The sequence below is a fragment of the Sipha flava genome, unplaced genomic scaffold, assembly GCF_003268045.1.
Source record: "Sipha flava isolate LNK unplaced genomic scaffold, YSA_version1 299_pilon_pilon, whole genome shotgun sequence".
Taxonomy (NCBI): domain Eukaryota; kingdom Metazoa; phylum Arthropoda; class Insecta; order Hemiptera; family Aphididae; genus Sipha; species Sipha flava.
Genome location: NW_020272971.1, coordinates 1571280 through 1596576, shown reverse-complemented (window position 1 = coordinate 1596576; position 25297 = coordinate 1571280). Strand labels below are relative to the sequence as shown.

The following is a 25297-nucleotide window of genomic DNA, read 5'->3' as shown; positions in this document are numbered from 1 at the left end:
ATTTAGCGTGTAGTTATAATAGTTTGATCTTCAACTTTTTTAATCATGCAACTTACCTATGACAAATTTTTCTAACAGTCGAAATTCATATATTTTGTTCAATATTATAGTTGATTATAAATAAATATTTCTCAAATTGTATTACCTATATTGATTATATAAACAACGTGTTATAAATTACGATTTCAATATCTGACAATATGCAGTATTACTGTTATAAATGAAATGTCATATAAAAATTAGTCATATTTCAAAATAATTAACATTTTAACTGTTTTAGTTTTAAACTAAAACTAATTACCTATACGAAAACCTTCTCTTAACCATGTGTTAGGATATACTTCCGACTGCAGTGGCTCATCTAGAGCTCAGTCAATCGGGACAGGGGATTTATCTGATTATAGTTATATAACTTTGAAAAGTAAAAATCTACAAGGAATGAAAAGTTTTTAAAACAATATAAATCTTTTCTTTTTGTTTTTCATTTTCAAATTGATCTGTGGCCGTTTGATCAGTACTTTTTGGAAAAGCCGATTCACAGGTAAGCGTGAGAATGGCACCAAAAAGAAACTATAACCATTATCACTACTAAAATATAAGAGAAGTTTATCTATAGTTCCTGCTTGTGTACACCACTGATTGGCATTTGAAATTGCACAAATCGTCTGTACAAAAATCATGGGATTAGTTCTGACCTTGGTTATAATACTGTATCTAGGTTTAAGGATGAGTAAAAAATTACAATTAACGACCAATATGTGACTGCTCAACAATAATACTATTGAATAGTAAGTTAATGTTGTATTTCGTACTCGACTCTGAACCATTTTTCCATATTATAATATGTACGTCTTCTTAATAGTTTTAATTCCTTCGCCGAAACCTGAAATTCAGTGCCATGGTCGTTATCAGCCATCGATTATTGGATGACTTACAGCGGTCGTACCTGCCTCCAGTTGGGTGGGTCACCGATCTATACCTCTGATGACATTTCTGAGGTATTTTACTTTTATAATACTTTTTGATTATTCGTTGAAAAATAAATGTTTGGGATACGAAACGCCATGGTAATCGTTAAGGATTTCCCCACAACTGATTTCCAATAATTATTGTATTCTGTTATTCGTTATAATTTTTCTCTCCATTTTTCAGGCTATTTTTAAACCCGTCCGATCAGTGGTGTTCTTAGAATGTTTGAATGCAGGTAGATGAATTTCTATTTTGCAAAATAATCCATGGACAACTTTTTCAGTTATCCCCACCACAACTGTAATATTACAATATTATAACTACATTTCCTCGATGCGTGTCATTATTGATATAGTAAACTACAATAAAAATTATTTATATTTTATTCACATATCTAAGGCGATATATCAATTATTTTACATTTTTTGAAAAAAAAAAGATCGCGAAGGTATATAATTACGATTAAAAGCAATAACTGCATATTTTTATTATCTTTTATTGTGAGCAAATAGTGTGGTAAAAGATAAAACGTAGTCTACTAGTCAGATGAAGTAAATCCATAGGTATGACGGCTGCATTTTAAATTGTCTGTTTACTAAAAAAAGGATATTTTTCTGAAAAAAATATTTGTTCATATAAATTATATGTGTAATTTAACGATTACGCAGGTATACAGTATATCTCATACGAGTGTTACAACAAGGTGTACAGGTTCCATTCCTGGGAAGAACTGAAGGGCAAGTGTCCCGAGACTGGCGCACTTAAAACACCCTATAATCACGCTATTTTCCGTGGGGTGCATATATGTATAATGATCAGTTTCACGTTTCGTTTATGAAATACCTCAGCGCTGACTTTAGGACAGGGATGGGTGCGGGCGCGTGGACGAGTGGGTGAACATTGACCATTGTTCGAATTGGGGATATTTGTCAAGGGTGAATGTAGCAGGAGGTTCGGATAGGGTGGCCTCGGAAATCTCGAAGAGTCGCAGTGTTTATTCTCGAAAATATTTGCATGAAAAAGATGCTAAAAGTGAAATTTGGATTAAAATCGATAAATTCGGAACACAGTTAATAATATATGGCTATCGGTGCGTTAAAATAACATTATCGAATTGGTAGCTTCAACGGCGCATAATCTATCTACCGATTCGATACGCGTATTAGAGCTCTCAGATGATGCAGACACAATTATTTCACCTAATAATTTAATTTCGGTGATTTATGTTATTATATAATTTTATTTTTTTATTCATTTTGACGTGGAAATCCTATTTCAGCTATCGAATAACACACTATACATACTGACTACCGTTTTGACGATGAAAAATGTCTGTTCCGGACACATACAAAACGCGTTACGCCACTTTTTGTTTGCCAAGGGCGACGTTAAAAAAGTTTTATCCTTGTCGTTTTATATAACATAAAAAGGATTTTAAAAATTTCCCATAAAAATACCCGTGGGAATCTTCAACCCCAATTTACTCCGGTGCCATTACACCATATTTTTAAGGATTAAAACATTTTTATTTGAAGACCATTTTGTTGCATGTGGCGAAATAATTTGATGATGACATTTTTTTAAATAATTATGACTTACAAAATAATATATTTTCTACAAACTATTTGAAACTTGAATCTGAATGTGCACCTGTTTTATGCGTTACCATTACTCCCCGAGGAACATTGACTTAACCCAACTCGACAACTGTATATATATATTTATTGTATTTTATGATTGTTCATGCTGTGAAAGTGTAGGTGATCAGAAACGCACCGAGCGAAGTGATTACACACCACCGGCCGTTACCACACACACACACACACACACACACACACACACATATAAATCATGTTTTATAAATAATTTTGTTAATCCTCTTAATTATGTGATGAAAACAAATGTGTCACACCCGTGGTATCATCTTTTAAGTGTATGTGCATTTCATTTGTGTCGTCTAACGTCAACCACTATACGTGAAGGTTGAATTTAATTATTAGTTTTTGTTTTTTTATTGCTCTAATAACATGAGATGTTTTTATTATATATATTTATATTTTTTTTGTGTGCTAATAACAAATTATTATTAAAGCGCTAATTACTCCTATTGGATATGTAAGTTTAGCGGGCGCAAATCGCCGCTTGTTTTTATGTATTTTTGGTTTATTGTGTGCGCTTGAGTAGCCACAATTTATTATTATATTTCTACATTAAAGCTTATGTGCTGATCACCATATTTTTTATTATTTGTTATTGTTCAATTATATTATTTAGGTACTGATGTGCAGCAGGCCAGTCTTTACACCGACAAAAATTGTGAGTTCTATTTTTATTATTTATTTATTTATTAATTGTTTAATTTAATAATTTTATTGATTTATTATTATTAATTTTTTTTTCGACTAGAAGGGTCGATTATTATAATATACGATATTCCCAGACAGCAACAAAAAATATGAGTTCAATATTATATGGATGGTTAATTTTAAATGATGAAATTGAATGTATATTGTATATGAGTTGAAAGTAAATTTTTTAATATTCACATAGTATCATGGAAATTGTATTTAGCCACTTAATGTTATGGATTCAAGTTATTGAATTTACAATCACAATTTGATATTTTGTACCATTATTAAATGGATATTGAAAACAAACTTGAATGAATATTGCTTGAAAAATATTTAATATTCACTAATTACTACAATAACATTGCTTCATCAACGTTTTCATAATATTTAAAATTAATAATTGCTCAATTATTGTATTGATATTTTTAATTTTGTATCCAATATACTTTCAATATTCACAGCTGAACTTTATTACCGATTAATTAAAAAATGTACCAATCATTAAAATTGATCAATAGTTTTGTTACCAAACTATAAAATATTACTACCATTATATTTATCAAATCCAGGAAAAAAATATTCCTCAGGTATACAATTACATGATAACTTTATCGAACATTAAAAAATAAATTATTTTATACTGTTCTGAATAATATAATTATACTTATATAAAATATTTAAAATAAACAAATTCTAGTTACACTATAGAAAAAATAAAATAAAATAATACTTTATTTTCGAATATATATTATATCAAAACATATTTATATAGATACTTATAAATTTGAAATGTATTAATAAAAATAAATTATATATATATATATATATATACATTATTAAAACAAACGCTTGTCTTAACAAGAAAAACTCTGATTGAAAGTTCTGTATGGAGTATAGCACTATATGGAACAGAAACATGGATGATACTCAAAGAAGAAGGAAGAAAGATTGAAGCGTTGGAAATATGGTGTTGGAGAAGAACACTGAAAATTCCCTGGACAGATAGAGTTTAAAATGAAGTATTCCAAAAAATGAGCGAACGAAAAGTAGTATGGAAAACAATCAGGAAAAGGAGGACAAAATGGATTGAACATATTATAAGAAACAATAAGTGCATAGCAACAATAATAAAAGGAAAGATAGATGGAAAAGTCGGAAGATGACCAAGAACACTATTTACAGGTATGAAACAAATTATAGAAGATATTGGAAAAACTAATTACAAAGAATTAAAAGTAGCAGTTATGGATACAGATCCATCGAAGTCATTGAACCAATCTAAGGATTGAAAAATAATAATAATAATACATATATATATCTTAGTCATAGGTGAAGAAAAAAAAATTAAAATTTTTGATTCCCCGATCCTCATTTTGTTTATTATTATAAGAAAGAAATTTAGGTTAAATTTGGTTATGACTACTAACCCCTTTCATTTGCTATAACGAGGTTGAAAAATTGCAAAATAGGGTTGTTTTGTCGTTTTATGAATACAATCAATAAAATATTTAACTTATTGTAAAAATGTACATAAATTAAATTATATATATTTATATATTTAATAAAAAACATAATTATACAAATTTTTATACATTTATCATACTTATATTTTATGAAAATTTATAAAATATCGAATTTTTCGTTTATTTAAAAAAATTAACTTTTTTACGGTTTTTTAGGTGTATTGCAATAACGGTTGATAATACGACAAAATATCTCCTGTACGAATAATAAGAAATTAGATTTTCTAAAACAAAGTTATTTTGTCGTATCATTCAACCGTTATTACGTTAAATCTTCACATATATCTTCGGGTTTCATACCATTGTTAGTTTGTTAGTACGAAATCGTACATACTCAACTACTTCCTCTTTGATCATTATGTCCCAAATTCCATCACAATCGGATACAATAAAATTCTTAGTACTATAAAACTGGCTTTACTGATATTGATACCTGATATTGATATCAGGTCATGTAATAACTATTTGTTCGTTTAATTTATTTTTCGTCATTTTTTTAAATCTATAATCGGCTAAGATCTGGATAGAGCTAAATTACCTTTAATCCTGTTAGACGTGACCCAACCACCAGCAGCTGCAATTCTTCTAGTTTCCAATTTATTATTTGGTTTGGGGTCATATGATAATGATTGTACTATACTACTCACTGATGTAATAGCTCTGGAATCCCCAACATTAGCACAATAAATTACTTTATCTTTTACTACAATAACTACGTCTGTAGTTCCAGAATTATCATCCTTCAGCATTTCATCTTTGGCCATAGTCGTATCCATGTCCATGGAACCTTGTTGTAACGCTTCACTAATTATATTTTCTTCGTATTCTAGTATTTTAGTAATAACTATATGTAAAAATATATCGTAGACTCCGAAAAATACAGCACTTGGATCATCAGGTAGTGCTAGAATATGTGTATGGGAATCTTCCATGGTGAGTCTCCATCCTTGCATTGAGTTGAAACCAACTTTTAAATACTTATTTCCAGCTTTTTGTGTATTTCATAATCACTGGTTCTGATAATAACTTAGAACTCGTGGTAGTGTTCTGATCAGGCATTTTTACGATTCAATAAAAATTTATTGACAAATGACTTAAATAATTGACTTAAATTTACTAAATTAATTTAGTCTTAATGATTATTTATTCATAGAATATGATTGTTGTCAAGGCAACATAAGACGTGTCATTTTCCGTCACTCCGAAGACCATTGCACTAAATAAATGTTAATCTAAAGACGTAGTTTAAATCTACAATGCATGCAGTGTAATAGAATGAACATAAGGGGTGCTGTCAAAAGACTGTCAAAATATATGGAGTCAAATATCTGTATAATAACATACGTTATTGTAGGAGACTATTATTTTATCAAAAGGAAGTCACGTTTTTTTTTATTTTTTTTTATTTTATTTTTTATTTTTATCCAAATGCAGAAAATAACAAGAACCATCGGTTGTGAACGAAAAAAAAAATATTACTAAAAAAAGAACATTTACCTCTTCCACGGTAACGAGAATCAGCGTATGCATTATATTTGCAGAGTACATCGTCTATATAAGCATATTATTGTAAAAACGCATTTTGCATTCATCATCGTTGTCGTATCATGATCTAGAGTTTATGTAAAATCTGAAGAAGAAAAAAATTTGAACGATTATTTCTGTTACTACCTAATGGTTCGTATTATTAGTGTAGAACGATATCTCATGTGCAAAGTACGATATTCTGTTTTTCAAAATACAACATCATAGATGTACACATTTTTATTTTTTTATTTAAAAATATCTTTACTCATAAGCAAAAGATTATTTTTAAGATTTAGTGTGTTAGGTTTTTTTTTTGTCAAACTCATTTCACCGGTCATATACGTTATAATCAGGGAACGGACTTTAATGTCTTAAAAAATAAGAAAAATGTCCTTAAAAAATATGACCTTATGCCTTAAAAAATGCACTAAAAACATTAAAAATGTTATTAAATTCGATAAAAACAAAATTTTGAACAGTTTTGTGTGTGTATAATATTATTAAAACTTAAAATTTATAAAAAAAATTCATCATTATAAAAAATTTATTTCATAAAAAAATATTTAAATATAAACAATAAAAAAAAACTTTTTTGTCTTTTCGCTTATCTTCTTTTTTAGCCTGAAAAATGTTTTATGTTAATTAATAAATATTAATTTTTTTCACCGAATTCTTGTACATACGCACGCAAACGACAACGGACGGCTTAATTTTCGGCATCTTTCACACTTATTCGAATTACGATTGCCAAAACGACTAACGACTCTAAGAGTACCTACTAATAATCGGACACCAATTAGTTTTATATCGCGTATCGCAACGTTATCGAGATTATTTGATGGGAATTACGTATAGCCGTATAGATAGATACAATCAGCCGATCTTCGTAAAAATAACTAAAATTTTATAATTCCAAGCAACAAATATATATGAAAAATGACCTAAAAATGGAAAAATGCTCTAAAAATGTTAAAAAATGCTTTAAAAACTGAAAAAGTTTAAAAAGTACAAAAAATTCAAAATAAAAGTTTTATTATTAAATTCTCTGATGTATGAATCGAATTATACACTTAGAAAACATTGTCCTATTCTACCCACTAAAAAATGTATTTTACATCAAAGTCCGTTCCTTGGTTATAATAGTTTATCAAATTAAAGCGATTGGCTGATTAAATGAAAAAAAAAAAAATGTTCGAAATCTAAGGATTCGATAGAAGCCGCGAGATTCAGCTTCTCGAAATTCGGATTACTTGAACTGCGTCATTCATATACGATATATATATATTTATAGAGAAAGAGAAAGAGCAATGGAATAAAATCATGAAGCGTCGATAGCAATTGGCGCTAATTTCATCACTGCGCATGTTTATCTTCAAAATTTTCTGGACGGTTTCTCGTTCTCCGTCTCGTGATGCATGCGTAAATATAGATCATTTCGCCTAAAACGACAGACTGGCATGTTTCACGCATATATATATATATATATACATCAGCCCCAATTTTTTATATAAATGTCTACTACACTTTTTTTAATGTACAATGATATGATACAGAGCCCTATCTACCCACTTCAATATGATTATAATTTTTAATTCAATGTTAGTAATAATTAATAGTAATAGTTTTTTTTATGAATCAAATTCCACATTATAATAAGGCAACTACCAATCTGTTATTATTTTTTAAACTAAAATATACTTTTGTTTGGTATGAATCTGAAAACTATTAACGAACTATTTATTTTAATGTGTGATGTATAATTAAAAACTGCATAGATATATTTAAATCTTCATAAGCTGTCTAGCTTAAGCTGGCTTCATGAAAAACATCTTCATAGAAGTCTTGTTTATTAGTCTTTGTAGGTACGCACTTCTTGAATCCGCAATGCACATTTCCAGTTTCGAACTACACACAAGTGTCGGGGTTCATTAAAAAATAGGGGCTGATATATATGTATACACAAGCCCCGATCAAGACCTTCGGGCGCTCAAGGGCTAATACATGGTCGTGGGTTCCCATCAACAAAGTTTTAAAACTATAAAAATATACGACAAAACGAATTTAAACAAATCACACAAACCTGGCCACGTGCCATCACTTACTATGCCCATGGTGGTAAATGTGGTAGGCGAATGACGGGAAAAAGTAAAAATAAAAGTAGGTATTTTTGTAGGCATTGTAGAAATCATCACCGAATGCAATTTCAAGCCGAGATGACCAAGAGGCCTTTTCGTACGGATATTTCGCCCTACCCACCCTCTCACATTTGGATTATGCGTATGATCTAAGACTGACCACGGCAAAGATCACAACCGGGCCCACGACTCGGGACGTGCAAACCTACCCACCCGTCATCGGTCGCTGACAACGGCGGCGATGACGACGACAACAATAACAACAATAACAACAATAATAATAATATCACAGTAGAACGGTAGCGGTGGGCACTTATACAGAGCGCGCGGCGCGTCCCTTCCAACCATCGCCGTGGCCGTCTACACGTTTGGTACGCGCTAGGGACGGCGGCACAAGGGATGCTAGGGTCGGCGGCGGTTGCGGCTACGGCGCGCGGTCGCCCCTGGCAACGGCTGATGCGCGTCGGCCGTGTGCTCGCGCACGAGACCGCGGCCGAAAAGTTCCGTCTCCGGTGCCGCGCATCCAGTGCGCCGGCAAAGCGTTTACCGATCGCACGCGCGCAGCCGGGCTTCACGTCCAGCGACAACGGTACCGCGCGGTGAGTGTGCGATCGTGTCGCGTTCTCACTCGGGACGCACGGCCGGGACCGCAACGGACAGAGCGACATCCGAAGTTCGGGAAAGATCGTGCGGGACCACGGACCGTCGTGGCCGGGGCGCCATGAAGGAGACGACGGACGACTGTTGCGGCGGCGGCACGGTGTTCGGGTGTTTCCCGGACGTGAGTGGCAAGCGCAACAAAAAGCGGCTGGCGGAACCGGAGGCCAAACCGGAGGCGCAGCAGAACTCGCAGCACAGCCCGGGCGGTTCCGTGCAGGCGTTCTACCGGCAGAACCGCGGCAAGTCGTGCAGAAAGATCATGCGGTTCAACGGGTACCCGAACAAAGTGAGAGCGCGCACACGATTTTGCCTTACGTTACCGTTGTTACCAGTGGCGTGGCGATGTGGGTAATCGAGAGACAGCCGTCTCTCAGTTAATTTAATTAAATTAAATTTTATTGTGTTAATTAATTTTTTTTTTTTGTGACCGGGTATCGACAAAATATACTCTTCTTCTTTACTAAAGTCTTGTCGTTGCCTTGTCTGGTTTTCCATTGTTCCCCGTTAAAAGCCAGTCTTTTCGTGTCTATGTATCGATTACAGTCGGCTTGTCTTATCATTTTTTCTATGTATGCTTTCCTTTGTCTACCTTTGCGTCCATTTATTCGTTCTTCAAAAATATTTGTCACAAACGAATATACGAAATTAATTTGCCTCTGAACATTTTTGATTTCGCCACGCCACTGTTTGTTATTGCCTTCCTCGCACTGTCGAAATCCGGTTTTAAATTTTTTTTTTCGCATATCGTTTTTCCACATGGTCTTCGCGCCGACGGCGAACGGTTTTCAGGCATCGCAACCATCGACGATGCGTTGTTTCGGAAACGCTTCGAATGTTTACCCGAAACATGCGTCCATCGACGGCTTTGTTCCGATATTTCGAAATCCTTTTCATTTCCTCAAAATTCCAGTGGTACATCAACGGTTCTTTTCGGTTTCGTTTCACTTGAATAAACGATCGCGCTAATATACGACACCGATAACTACGCGTTGATGAACAAACGCGTTCCGAACGGTCGACCAGGCGTATTCGAGCAATATTTTTTAATGTTTTTATTGATGGTTTTTCACCGCACAACAATCTATACACTATATACTTCTTACCGTTGTTGTAAATAAAAATATGACCAGATTTAAAACTCTAATAATATTATAACGTTTTTAGCTTATCGAGTTTGTTTGATGTGTGTTCATTAATTAAATTAGATAATATTTAATTGTACTTACTTTTATTATTCGCTCTAACGAAACAATCGTGTGTGCTAAACTTTACGTTACGTTTGTATTCGAATGGTATGGTTTACATGTATCGGAGTTGATAAGCTATTGTCCTAGGGGATAGAACGGATAGACAAATCGAACAAAATACGTTCTAGTCATAATCAAATAATATAGTTATTTAGACATATTGGACGAAATCATAATTGTTATCATGGATAAATAAAGAAATTTAATAATTTTAATAAGTTTTTATTCTATTAACTTCTTTGGTATGACTTTTTACCTTACTTTTAAGTTCTAAACGTCTAACAATTTTAAATGTCTAGCTCGACTTATTAACATTCATAAAATAAAAAATTTAAAAATAGTTTTAAACTGATATATTATATTTTAATTTTTAAAATGTACTGCAATAATTAAGACTTAGACACTGAATAATAATATAAATTCATCAAACTCACTCAATAGATGCATTAATAGATCAATAGATTACAGTTGGCACATTACTGTTGAGTGTAGGTCTGCTAGTAAAACATCAAATGACAATTAGTTACTTACGTACTTATACGACTTGACTTAAATAATCTAACGAAACGTTATTTGTAATCATCACGAATGGAAACGAAATGCTTATATTTAAAAAAAAAATTTTCAAACTATTTATATCGATTGATAACCTATGGATCTCTCGATCTTACATAAATTTATGTAAGGAAATATATCAATATATGTTCGGAAACGAGTAAATTAATTAAAATTGATTTCAGAAAATTATTAAAAAGTTTAGTCTTTTCAAAATAGTTTTGTTTTACTTTTCAGTCTTTGTTACCCAAAGTTTGCTATTCACTCTCAAACGACTTTTTTTGAAAGTCACATACACATAATCTTCGATGGTCGAAGAAGGGGTTCGGTAGTATTATGCCATCTCTGGGCTTTTAGTAAAACTGTGCAGCGTAACGAGGAATGCATTAGTTTTGCAATGACTTGTTTGTTTTCAGGGTTAACACTTTTCGGTACCTTAAAAAACTTTAAAAGTCCTTGTAAATCCATATCAATCGATCATACATTGAACCTCAACGGTACTTCGAGTTCGTTCAAATTCCCAATAGTATTCCATAAAAAGACGAACAACTAAAAAAAAGTAACGAAGAAATGGAGATAAGGTCATTTTTATCAATAAAGTCTTGTACCGTTCTTAGGTAATCCAAAATTTGTTGAAAACGGTTCTTTTTAATGTATTTGTTGCTTTTAAACTTAAATTAATAATTTAACAGTGAGACGATCTAGGCCGGATATTATACACCATCTTCGAGTAAGATTTTATTTTTTCTCCGTTTACACTTTTCATTTTTTCGCTATGAATTATATACAGCAACTAGTTTCAGTCGTATTCAGATTTATTTTTCAGATAAAAATTCCACATTTTTGGGTAGCATTTATTTTTATTTTTTCCGCAAAATACAAATTATATAAACTTAAAAGTATGAGTGGATTGTTTGATATTTGCATATCATAAAGTTTTTGCTTTCACTCCGTATAAATTAAAATATTTCAACCACTTTATGTAGTATGTTTATTTAATATGGTACTTCTATCATATTAAAATAATCAGAATATTCTTATTATTTTAATCATCAAACGTACGAGTAAGTATGCATGTTTGTTTCCGTGTAACATATCAATTATGTAATGTTATATTTACTAATATATTTAAGTTTGCCGATATTATTTGATTGAATGATTGATTCTACAAAATAATTTATTAATTTAAACACGACATTACATGTTACAAAACAATTTTGTTGATTATTAATAGTTGATAACCATTAAATACACTACGTGAATATTGATAAAAGTTTTACCTAGCTAGACAAGAAATAAACCATTAACATATAGCATATCAAAAGATAGATGTATTAAAACTACAGAAATGTTGTGTTACGTAATTATATAGTAATGATATAGTCATTTCACACTAAATGTAATGTTGAGCCTTTTATATACAGTTCTGTTTATTTTTCAGATATCCTCAGAGTTTTTGTCCTTGTTTTTGATGTTTATAATTGATAAATAACTCGATTTTATTTTCTTGTTTTCTTCTCCTGTTTCTATATCTACTGGGAAAAATCGTTTGTTCTGCTAAAAACTAAAACACAGCGGATGAACAACTTTCGAATCGTTTTAACAAATCATTTTATTTAATCAAACTAATTAATTGTTTGTTCAAACGCCCAAACAGACGGGTGTTCGGGCAAGACCTGGTAACAACCGTGTGTACAGCAGAACGAAAAATGTTAAAAACACAATCCCTCGGTAAATGATTAAGTCGTACTTAACCTAAAAATGTTATTGTCTAGGCAATTTTTCATTCAAAATGGTTTGCGCTTCCGTTCCTTGTGACTCACTGGAAGTGTATTTTCCCGTTACTAAATAAACAGCCATTTTATCATCGTTTCACCGCTCGTTCTGTAGCAATAACGATAAAAATGTGTCTTACTACTGTATCGACTCTGCGGTAGGTACCGCGAAATGAGCCGACGTTGCTGCCGTCAATAGAATATCAATTTTTCAAGAGAGTTGTAAAATTTTCAGAAGTGAAAAAAGGAAGCGAAACGTTTACCGGGAACGAGCAGCTTTATAGCTGCAACGCTTCCGCGCAAGTTCACCCGTGGGACGGAGGAGGGACCTCTGCCATCAGCCCTCTGGGATTTTTGAAAAAACGTATTACACGAATTATGTAATAAAATAATACAAAACGGAATAATCTATACCTTAGCCTGGGAGAAATTTTTATCTGGTTATTAATTGTATTTTATATACTGTATTAATTTATTATTATGGTTATACTTCTTGACGAGTAAAAATTTATGACGGTTTTTTTTTTTTTACTGCCATTTAAAAGAAAACAAAATTTATCCACGTAAATAAACAAAGCATATTTTGATATCGTTAGATTAGAATTTTCAATAAAGACATCCGGTGACTAATTTTTCATCAAAATATATCTTGTTTCTTTCTCCTCGTAACTGTAAGGATCAGTTATCTGTGTAAATACTTTTGTACAACATAGAAAATTATATTACTTAATAATAATAATAGAAAAAATATATTATTGCCAACTTAATATACTCCTTTATAATGACATTAAGGGGGAGGAGGAAATATACGAGTATATTACTTTTTTTGTAGATGAAGGCCATGGTATACCACATATGTTTCTAAACCGAATACACACTTATTTAAGATTTTGATCTTTGTCCTAACCGGGTGGTCTTTTATCTTATAATCGTGCTTGCTTCTATGGCTTAACCGGAAAGCCATTTCTTAACATCTATTCCGCTTCTATCACATACGTGACAATCCTATTTTTTTTACATTTCATACATATAAATTCGATATATGATATCCAACATGCATTGTTCCATTGCATTGTTCGGGTGTTCCAACACTCGCATGTAACACACACACACACACCAACCCTTCGAAATAGCAACACACAACCGATGGCAAGATGAACGAAAACAAAAAATAAAACGTGTTAGAAAAATAAAAAAAGATCACCCTCGATAGGTTTGAGGGTCGATACAACCCACTCCCCTATCCGCTAGCATTGCGTTATCCGCGGAGCGCATTTATGCACCGCGAGTGGGATTTCGTTTAAAAGAGCCGTCGCGGGAAAGAGTGCTTTTTAGGGACCTCGTGGGGGTGCGCATGATGTATAGCAGTATAGATGACGCACTACCACGTAACGTCGTTTACGGATCAAGGTCAAATTAGATTTGCATAACATTTCTAAAGATTCGGCAATAATTGTTTTTCGCGAGGTATGTACACGCATATATTTACTTTATAATATTTCACGCACGGGAAAGGCACATTAATAAGCATGACGTGGATATCAAGCCGGGTGTGGCGATTCTGAATTCAGAAATCGATTTAGTGATTTTGATGTAATGATTCACTGTTCAACTGGACAGGAATTTAGGGAGAACTAATTTATTCACTCCTGTTGTTTTGATATTTATTTATTTATTTATTTTTTCTCACGTGCAATAGGAATTGAGAATGGACTTGTATTAGTATTAAGAAACAAAAAATTAATTTATCAAATATTCATCAAGTTTTGTATAAAATTCAGCTATTCATCTGGGAAATATCATGTTCCTGATAATTCATCAATCAGCATTAATACTTTCACTCCAGCAGATTTTTCATTAGCTGTAATTAGGAGTGATCGATAGCTGTTAGCATTATGATTTTTTTGCTTTGTATATTCGCTTTTCGCACAAACAACGATCATCTTTTCATCCTTGCTGCCGAGAGGATTTCGAAACGTCGGGTCGGTCGACTACTCAAGTTTTCTGTTTCCTGTGTTCTCGATATGGACCACTTGCGGCTGCAGACAGATGTGTTATCACATAAAATCGCAAAGTATTTGTGTACACAGAATGCACTGAGTAAGAGATAATATATTTTTTTTCAAGCGAACGATAATCATCACTCGATTTCGGGTGAGTGTTGTTTTCGCGTTGCGATAGAATTCCACAAACAAGCGTAATTGTACGTTGTACTAATATTACCACCAACTGCTGCATTGCATTTCGTATCAATACAATATTCTTTAACAAGTTGTGAAGGATTTAATATAGTAAAGGCTATCTTTTTTTTTTTTTAATTTTACTAATTGTCTTTAAGAAAAATATTTATGATTTACTTTTTGTCGTTATTATTATTATAAAAATACAAATTTGGTATTATATAGTTGCATATCAATATAAATCAATAATTTATGAATCTAATGGAATTATAGAATCGTATATATTTCAGTAATTTACAAATGTATAAAATTCGGTACACTCGACTGGGAAATTAAATACACTCAAATAATCAGTTATAAAAGTAAATGTTACAAAGAATATAAATTTCCGCTCTCGACGAAAATTATTACACTATTGCACGATGGTTGGCGACAAGAAGTTTTTTAAAATAAGCTTATAATTATGTTAACTCCAATTTCTGCACGATTTATGGCAACTAAGATACATTATTTTATTTTTGTACTTCTTTTTAATTGTTGTTCTTCTTGCAGACTAGAATATAAATCACGAGTCCCGGTATCCGCATATTATACACATTGCAAAATATAATATGTTTAGCATTATAGAGATTAATTACGTTGGTACCTATGTATTTTATAATTTTTTAAATTTTTTTAATAGATCAACCGCAGTAAAATGAAGCAGAAATATTACTCGGGAAATGAACAAGCGTAGTTTTCGCTTAAGATAACATTTATTTTTCATTTGTTTTTACGGCGGTACCGATGGAAATAAATAATGAAAAAATTTGTTTTCGCAAGACAATCCCTTTACGAAATGTTATTTTAGTTGATTTAATTAAAACGCGTATCGTCAAACCATCGTATAACAATTTGTAATTATGTTTTGTGATCACGCACAACCACATACATACACGTATTTCTACCTATAAACGTGGTTACTGTTTTGTCCTGTAAAAGACATACGTCTTTGTTGACTCCCATGGGAGTGTGTGCTAGAACGTATGCGATGAATGATAAAGGTTTTTCGTGGGTGACATTTTCAATTATGTACAGAGAGGCCACTCAAACATCTCTAGGGTTTTTATTCACCTGGTCGGACACGTTTTTTTTTTTTTAATATATAATGTTCAAAAAATATAGCCCAAGAGGTACAAATGTTCGTTTCGAATTCGTTGTCAGTCCTTGCATAGAGTGTTTTCGTGGTTCGTAAATAGGAAAACCAATATACAAAAATAGAAGGGTAGAGTTGAAGTCAAAAATGGTTTTTGCTCGAGAACTGTAGGAACAAGTGGTTTTCGATTATTTTACTCGAGGACATCTTCAGACGACAGTGATTTAAGTATTTTTTTTTTTTTAATTGAATTTAACTTAAACGACGAATTTTTCCATTATTACATTGAAAAAAAATAATAATAATTTTAAATATTTATTTATTACAATATCAATTTTTAAATTTTTTATTTTCACTAACCTCTAAAGTCGGCTCGTAAGCAAGATGATTATATATTTATTAATTAATTTAAGTTAAAATTAAAAGATTCAATTATGTAAGCTATATAGTAGCCATATAATTGAAAATTCACTTTGGAAACATTTATTCTTCTTTAATAATAAATACATGCATATTTTTACTTTAAATTTCTATAAATATCGGACATTCATATTACCATGTATCGAATTCTTTGGGAAATATTTCAAATATTAAAATGAATTGGACAGGTAAACATTTTGAGTTCCGTTGAAATATTTGTAGCCACTATGAATTAACTGTGTACCATTTTCATTTTCCTATCCTGAATAAAGTTTAAAGAATTGAAAAATAATTTTTTTGTGAAAAGAAATTCTTGGGAAATATCAATGAGATGGAATTCAATAAGCCCGAATCCAAATAGTAATGAAAAACATTATTATTATAGCTACATACGCATTTACATGTATGCAGGACTCGGTTTGCCGACGTATTTCTTTATTAATTTTATACCGTTGAGTTTTCAATTATTTGTGCATGTTCTCGGTAATCATAAAATGTAATAATGCATACGGTTGAGAGAAATTACAACGAGTGAAACTACTTACATATCACAGGTGTGTAGTTGATTAGCGAAGAATGGCCAAGAAACATCGCGGCATTCGATAAAACGTAAAATTATAAGGCAACGGATTCGAAACAAACTATATGAAAAATAATATAAATTATAAGGCTTATATGATTAATATTTATTTTTTGTATAAAACTACATGTTTTGATAAAAATTTTAAAAATGAAAAAAAAAAAATCACTTGACCCAACGATTAATAGAATGTTGTTAAAGCCGAATTCAATATGGAATCTCTTAATATTTTCGAATAGGTACTCGAATTGGAGTGGTGCAGTTGACGTGCGGATTTCGTACATTCCATAAGCAGCCATACAATAACTGTAGGCTTAGAGTTCAGAAAAAACGACCCGTATCTGTTAGCGAATAATATGATAATAAAGGTTAACTAACGTACCAAGAAGAACCTTGTGTTTCTTGAACAGATAGGAGAACACGCCATGTCGCGGTCGATCAACCGCCGGCTAAATTGAAATATGTTTCGCGTGGTCTGGAATAAAAATTTGAGCGTTGAAAATAAAATGTAGATATAGTAAATTACAATCACCATCAGTCAGTTTCAAGGGTCTGACACTGAGAAAGTAGACATCTCGGTGTGCACCGCAGGAAATGGTAATATAAAAGCGGTCCTCGCAGTGAACAACTTCTTTCACGAGAAACAAACAATAGTAACGGAAAAATTTTGTATACAATATTATTATTATGACATCGTCCAAGTCAGGCCTGGCACCAATGAAAGTGTTTCGATTCGATTCCCGCGGTTCAGTGTGCGCTTCGCGCGCGCGTCAATTGCCACCTCAGGAGAGTCGCAAAAGTTTTTCGTCAATCGGTAAATGTCTCGTCCGATGGTTTGTTCGATTTTAGTTCGTGGTCATTGTATCACTGGACTTTCCGGGTGAGTGAGTGAGGGACGGGTAGGTCGATTCGGTAATGGTAACCGATGTACCGGACCGGGCTAGATTTAGGGGGGGCGCAGGGGGCTCGAGCCCCGGGCCTCCACTAAATGTGGTTTTTTTTTCATTCAACTAACACAATATAAAGTTTGCAAAATATATTTAAATCACAACTTGAATAAAAATGTTCAATCATTGATATTGTCATAAATTTATAAATAAATGTTATTAATATTTAATAACTAATTATATATCTGCATATTATAATTGTATAAAATTTAGTAGCGAGCTTACAAGTAAAATTTAAATTAGTTTACTACCCTTATTGTTTCATCACGACAAATTATTGTTTTTCCTAACCAAAATTCTGAATATTTAGAATTTTGGTTATTAAATATGTTTGATCGGAGAAAAATCTAATTCTAATGGTGGGCCCAGGGTCCCCGCATTCCTAAATCCAGCCTTGCGGACAAGTGATTGCGACGGTAATTATAAAACACGTGGCGCGACGCGGACGCGTTCGGCGGACCACGGTGATAAGAAGAAGCCAGGACACGATGCGCCGGTGTTTTATATTACGTCATAAATAATTCCGTTTCAAAGGCGACACACTCGGAACGAAGCGGAAAGTAATTTACACCGAAGAGTTCATCTTGCGCACAAGAGCCGGGCCGGAACGTTGGCCGTATAATCCGTGACAATGACAAATCGCACGCACAAAAGTTGCCGCGCTCCTGCGGAATTCGCGCTGTCAAAAATATGTTTTTAAACGGCTTTATTTCTCATAACGCGTATGTCCGGGACGAATGCTTTCGCGCCCACGCGGCTCTCTCTCTCTCTCTCTCTCTGTCTCACCCGTCGTAATGTAATATTGAAGTCGTTATGGTCACCGAAATCGACGCGTACGTGCTGCACCGTGCCGGTCTCCACCGTGAGTCGAGCCTGATAACCGTGCCGGTACAACAGCCATACTCAACTCATACTCATACTCATAAAAAAAAAAAAAAAGTTAAAATAAACTAATATATTGTGTATGTATTATATAAAATTTGAAAATTTATAATAAAACAATTTTATTAAATATTTATTTTAAATTAGCGTGAATTTTGATATTGATATAGTTTTTTTACTATTTTGATTATATCTGGTTTGTAGCCGCTGCATGCTATTCTTAGCAGGTCGTCAAGATGTGAATCAGTAAGGATTCCTACTTATGTACACATTCTTTGCATATTTTGTTTTTGAATTTGCGACACATTTTGATTGTTTTGTTATACCTATTTTATATTTATAAGTTTTGAAATTTGTATTTCATTATCAATTCAACGAGTTCTGTTCGGGCCGCATATAAATCGTTGGAGGGTCGCATGTATTGGGTACAAGAAGTCGCACACGTGAAAATCTGAAAACGTTTTGGTCGGGGTCTAGTGTAAGTTTTTTTTTTTCGGAATCGTCCGACCGTCGCTCCGGCGCCACCGGTGTCTGCGTAGGCGGTAAAACGTGCTACGGGGCCCCACATCGTTACTACGGGTGACTGCAGTGCGGGCTGCGTCCCGTTGTACATTTTTCATTGCGCCCTGTTTATTTTCGACAACATAGTCGAAATACATTCCTTCCCGTTTCATTAGATTTCGGACTGTTATAATATCGGTATGGATAAAAATAATTGCCTTTTTTTCTTTTAATCAATTTTACATAAAAATCTAATTTATCGTAATTCCATATTGAAGCAGGTAAAATTATCAACAATAGTTGCCTCACGAGTTCAATTCGATTTATTTTTTAGTTTTCAACTGTTTTATTTATATATACATATATATATATATTATTATTATTTTTCAAATTTCCTCTATTTCTGATGCTCTGATTCCGTAACGCTGTATGAGTCTTATTTTGAATATTTTTTAAAATTTCTAGAAACGTGGACCGAAACTTACGTATGTTGATAATTTGGGACCTTTTTATTAGGACGCAATTAACATTTTCCGATTATTATACAGTTGCTGTAACTGAAGTAATGTATCCCCCAGGTTGTAGGATTGTCATACTTACAGCTTTTAATATGTACAATACGATTCGGAAAAATCTGAATAATTGTAATTAGGTTTCTAGCAAAACATTTCTTAAAATAAATTGATTGTTTAATATTTTTGCGCTCCCAAACTTTAGGCTCCCAAGGCAAGTGCCTCGCTTGCCTCACCTTAGTAACGGCTTTGGCACAAGAACCTACAAGAACATATGAATCGAGCTCTAAGGGAAGTCTAAAACTGAAACCTAAAATTGAAATCGTCCGTTTAGTGATTTTATTTTTTCTTTATCGTGATATTTTTTTTTGTTATATTCATTCGTTGTATTAACAACCAATTCATGGTGTATTTATAAATTCAATTTTGAAAGTGGTGCACAGAAACCGGAAAAAAAGTTACTTTTACAAAAAATATTTTATTTTTTTTTAATTTTTTTTTTTTAAGGGGCCTTTAATTGATATTTGCACGTATAAACGTACTGGTTTTATCAAAATATATTTTTATTTTTTTGTTGCCATGTGTACAGTTTCGAACAGAAGAGATGCTCCGATATGATCACAAAAAAAAAAAAAAAGAGTAATAAATACGAAATTCATTTTAGTTCATACTTTTAGAAGGTCATTTTTTGAATTTCTTAACAGTTTTCCGAATAACTGATAAGTAATGAGAAAAAATAGCGAATAACTGAAAAATTAAACCGAGATTCAAACTGTCACCACTAATAATAAAATAATCACGTATTATTTTGTCACACACAATTTTTATGAGATTGTGTACAATATTTCGACTAAAATGATTGCTTGGAGCATCACGGTTATAAAATTTTTTAATACAATATGTTGTATAGTTGATATTGGATATAGAATGATTTATTTTACAAATTTCTCTAGAGTTTTTCTCAATAGTTACAAAAAACCGTAGAAAAGTTATAAAAATACGAAAAAAATTACAGTGTACTGATTTTCGACAAAATTTAATTTTTTTTTTTCAGCGTAATCATAACAATAATAATAATAGATACAATGAATTTTCAATGAATTTCTATATCATCGTGTATTTTTTTACGTATTGACATATTTTCATTGAAAATGTTGTTAAAAAATTTGAGTTTTAATAAAAGTCTTAAAATTTTAGTACAAACTTCTTCATACAAAAACATAACTGATTAAAGAAAAAAAATTGATCTTACTATCAATAAAAAATTTACCAGTGATTTTAAAAAAAATCCTATATATTTTGGTAGTCAAAAATGTTTACAATTTTAATATTTAATGAATAAACATTTGATACAAGAATTTTCATATAATTTTCTCCGTAGCTAAAAAAAGAATAAATTACTGGAAATTCGGAAATTCGCAAGAATGATTTGTAAGCGTTATAAAATTAAGTTTTAAGGAAATCGAATATTTTAAAGAATTATTTTTTACATTTATAAAACACCTAAATTATTCTTAATTTTCTTAATAATAATACGTTATTGTTTAAATGTTTTATTTTTATTATAAATATTACATTCCCTATGAACCACTATTCTTGATTGATAAATAATGCATATCGAGGATTTAAATTTAAATATTATACCAAATAATATTAAAAATAAATTAATTTTAAATGTATTTGTAACATTATAATATAAATGCTTACCCGAATGAACGTTTTTAAGTTCATTATATTGTTCATCACGCTTATTCATTAGTTGAACATTTTGATTTTGATTTTGAACCCTAGATTTATTTATTAATTCTGTTTTTTTTTTTGAGCTTCTTCAATTTTATATTAAACTTGATCAATTTTTATAAAACTCTCCTAAAATATAATGAAGATATTAATAATTAAATTAAATGTATACTAATATAGTAATCAATTGAGTTTCTCGACTTGTCTCTACCTTCTCCGTAATTTTCATTTTTTTTCCTCCAAAATTAATTTCGATTTATTATGAATATCAAGGTCTAGTTTTTTCAGTTCAGAATGTGAAGTAGATAATATAACTTTTTTGTCATTCAAACATTTTGTATTTTCTTCCATGTCATTTTTTATATATAACTGATTTCACGATATTGTTCTAATTGTAGTACAGCTTGTCTGAACATTTCCTCAAACTTGAGTAACATTTTTTCCTAAATTGAATATAATAAAAAATTTGAATGAACAATATTATTTTTATAAATATAAATAAATACTCGATCTTTAATTTTAATCGTAAGTTCTGATATTTTTTTACTATTTTGAATACTTTTACTATTTGTATTTGACTATATTTTTAATTTGCTTAAAAATCTTCTTTGTATTTCAATTTCAAATTTGATTTTTCGCCCAGTAAATTTATTAAAATTTGTATTTCATTATTTACTGTTTTTTTGTTCCTTAAATAAAAACCATTAATTTAAATACTATTGATAATAGTTTAGAAATACGTACTAATAAAACTTGATCTAAGTTTAAGTATTCAATATTTGTGATTTGTATGTGCTTAGGATATTCATCTTTAGAGCTGTTGAATTTATCTAAAAGCGTATAATAACTATTTTGTAAATCACTCTGTTTTAGTTTAAGTTCATTTGAATAGTGGTGAAGATTTATGTTTTTAGTCGATTCAATTTGGGCATTGCTTTTGTAACTATTTACTTCCACTAGTTGTGCATGGTGTTCATTTTTTGCTTTCCTAAATATATAAATAATATATAGATGAATAAATGTAATATTATATTTCATTTGTACAAAAAATATATTTGAAAATAGTTCAATAAATATTTTTTATAATAAATACACAGGCAAAGTTATAACTGAAAATCAATTTTTATCCTTTGAATATTTTCATTGCGTTATTCTATATTAGTTTTAACTTTGTTCCATAAAACTCTTAACTTAGAATTATCTCTTCTCGTGATATCCATGTCCGCCGAAGTGTCCATCAGTTTTTGCTTCAATAATTCACTTTCATTGTACTTTGTTTCAGCTTCTTGTTTCAATTGCCTCTTCCGATCTCCCAGTTTTCCGATTTCTTGAGTTAAAGATGAACACAACAAATTCTGATTGGTGAATATAATGATATAAAATTATATAGCCATTAACACATATTGCATAAATTATCTGAGGTATCACAAGGGAAACTAAAATGTTATTAAAATACCATAATGTTTCAATGTTTACACTCATTGAATTAGTAATTGATTTTAACAAGTTTTTAAGTGTAATATATGAATCATGAATATAATAAAATAAAATAATATCTATATTACTTTTGACCTGTCGTTTTTGGGTTACATACTTGCATCAAACAAAAAGTAAAAAAATATTGATTTCTGACATATTAATAAATAAAAGGATGATGAAATAATCATAAATAAAAAAATAAAAATACAAGTTTACAATTTAATTTGTACTACACTGGTTAAGCACCGTATTATTATCAATTAAATGTATCAATGATTGAAAAAATTGGTAAAATCGAACATTTGATGGAAAAAGATATTGTTTTTTTTTTAAATATTCACTTGCTACAATTAATCAGATTAAACACTGCCAAAATGATAATTATTATCTTTTGCTGCTGATTGTTAAGATATATTTTTTTAAATTGTTTTGCTGTGGATTTTTTGAAATCACACTTTTTAAAATGAATGGCTTGTTCGCTTTCATATATTGTTAAGTCTTTTAAAAGACATTGGCTGTAACCTATTTTTCTTTTAAGAATTGGAATTATAAATGTATAAAATTTATAATTAATAATTATAGTGAAATTAAAATAATTAGCTAATAATACTATTGAAAATAAATGAATCGTACTTTTTTCCATTTCATTTGATATTTTTGTAGTAATTTCATTGCATTGTTTTTTTCCTTGATTAATCGATGTTACGATCTTCTATCTTATTATTACCATTTCAGTTTTAGTTGAATTTAATTTTATAAGTAAATCACGCTGAGCTTTTAAGCGATTGGTTATGATGTTTCTTTTTTCATTTTCTATGCCTTCTGATTTTTTTTTTTTGTTTTTGATTTAATTCTTTGTTCCTGGTAACAAAATGTATTTATATTATTATTTAAGATATTAGAAGAATATGAATTAACCCATAGGGTTATTCGTACTAAATAAACCTACCATTTAAAATAACGTTTGTTGAAGATCATCTTTTTGCTTTACCAAGTGTTGTTTAAGTGCATTTTGAAAACTAGTCATCTTAGGATTATCGTGATCAATAATTTTTTGAGTTTTGATATTATACATATTGTCTGTGTCGTGTTGGTTTTAAAGTTACTATCTCAATAATTTTTCTTAATAATATTTATATATATAGCTGCCAAACTTTAGAATCAATAGGAATTAAGCTACCTATCATTACACCTAATTGTCGAGTAAAACACAACATTTCACTAGCTGACATTTTTAATTTTTTTTTTTTGTTAAAACAGCAATGGAAATTAAATTTGGTTTATTTTGAATTTCAAGAGAACTATAATTATAATATTGAATATAATTATTTAATTTTTCTATAGAAAAATATTTAAAATTTATAATAAATTCATATAATATATTAGAAATATCATAAGAACCACACCTTTTAGAACATCATGTATTAAATCTACTGAATAATTATAAACTGCATGAAACCATCAATTTGATTCCATACACATGGTTCTTTAATACACACCTGTCACAGATATATTATCAGTAATCAAGTCTTGTAAATAATTATTTTCATCTCTTAATTTACTATCACTTTGAATAACTAAATAGTTACATTTTAATTTAGAACACTTACAAAATCTACAAGAAAAATTAGCCATAAAACTCTCACTGAATCCTAATATTGAGTTTATACCTAAGTTATCACCAAGAATTAAAGCTAAACAAAAAAATACAGTGTAGTTTTGATTTTTAATTACTAATTTTATACCAATACTCTGTAAATCGTTTATTTCAGAAATTAGTTCTTTAAAATTAATTTTATTTCCAAACTATTTCTTATCATTAGCATTAAAAAGTTGTGTTGGAAAAATATAATTCAAGCATGAACTAAATTCTGGAAGGAAACATGATCCAAAAGACACATACACAGCTCCTATTCTGTTTTGTCCAGCATGAGAACCAAGTGGGTTGACAGTCTCACACTCATCAAAATACAAAAAGAATGGTATTTATATATTTCCAGATTTACTATGACATTTATTTTTCCAAACTTCACTTTGTATATAGCTAGAAATTATGTCTTCACTCTCAGAAATCAAATCAACAAAATATTGCAAAATAGTTTTTAAAACATTAGGTTGTTCAAAAAAAACTTTAAAGACAGATTTTAATGAAATAAAACAAATATTCACATTTACAGTT

General features: G+C 30.7%; 1 protein-coding gene and 1 pseudogene across 1 annotated transcript in view; one reads left to right on the top strand and one right to left on the bottom strand.

Annotated features, from left to right (window-relative positions):
• Positions 1-5105: 5105 nt before the first annotated feature.
• Positions 5106-5902, bottom strand: LOC112685964 (annotated as a pseudogene).
• Positions 5903-9007: 3105 nt separating this feature from the next.
• Positions 9008-25297, top strand: part of LOC112685944 — a 67867-nt gene continuing 51577 nt past the window's right edge. Inside the window, exon 1 of the mRNA XM_025558018.1 lies at positions 9008-9451. Within this exon, the coding sequence (XP_025413803.1) occupies positions 9227-9451 (225 nt within the window). The 5' untranslated portion in view covers positions 9008-9226. The remainder of the gene's footprint in view (positions 9452-25297) is intronic.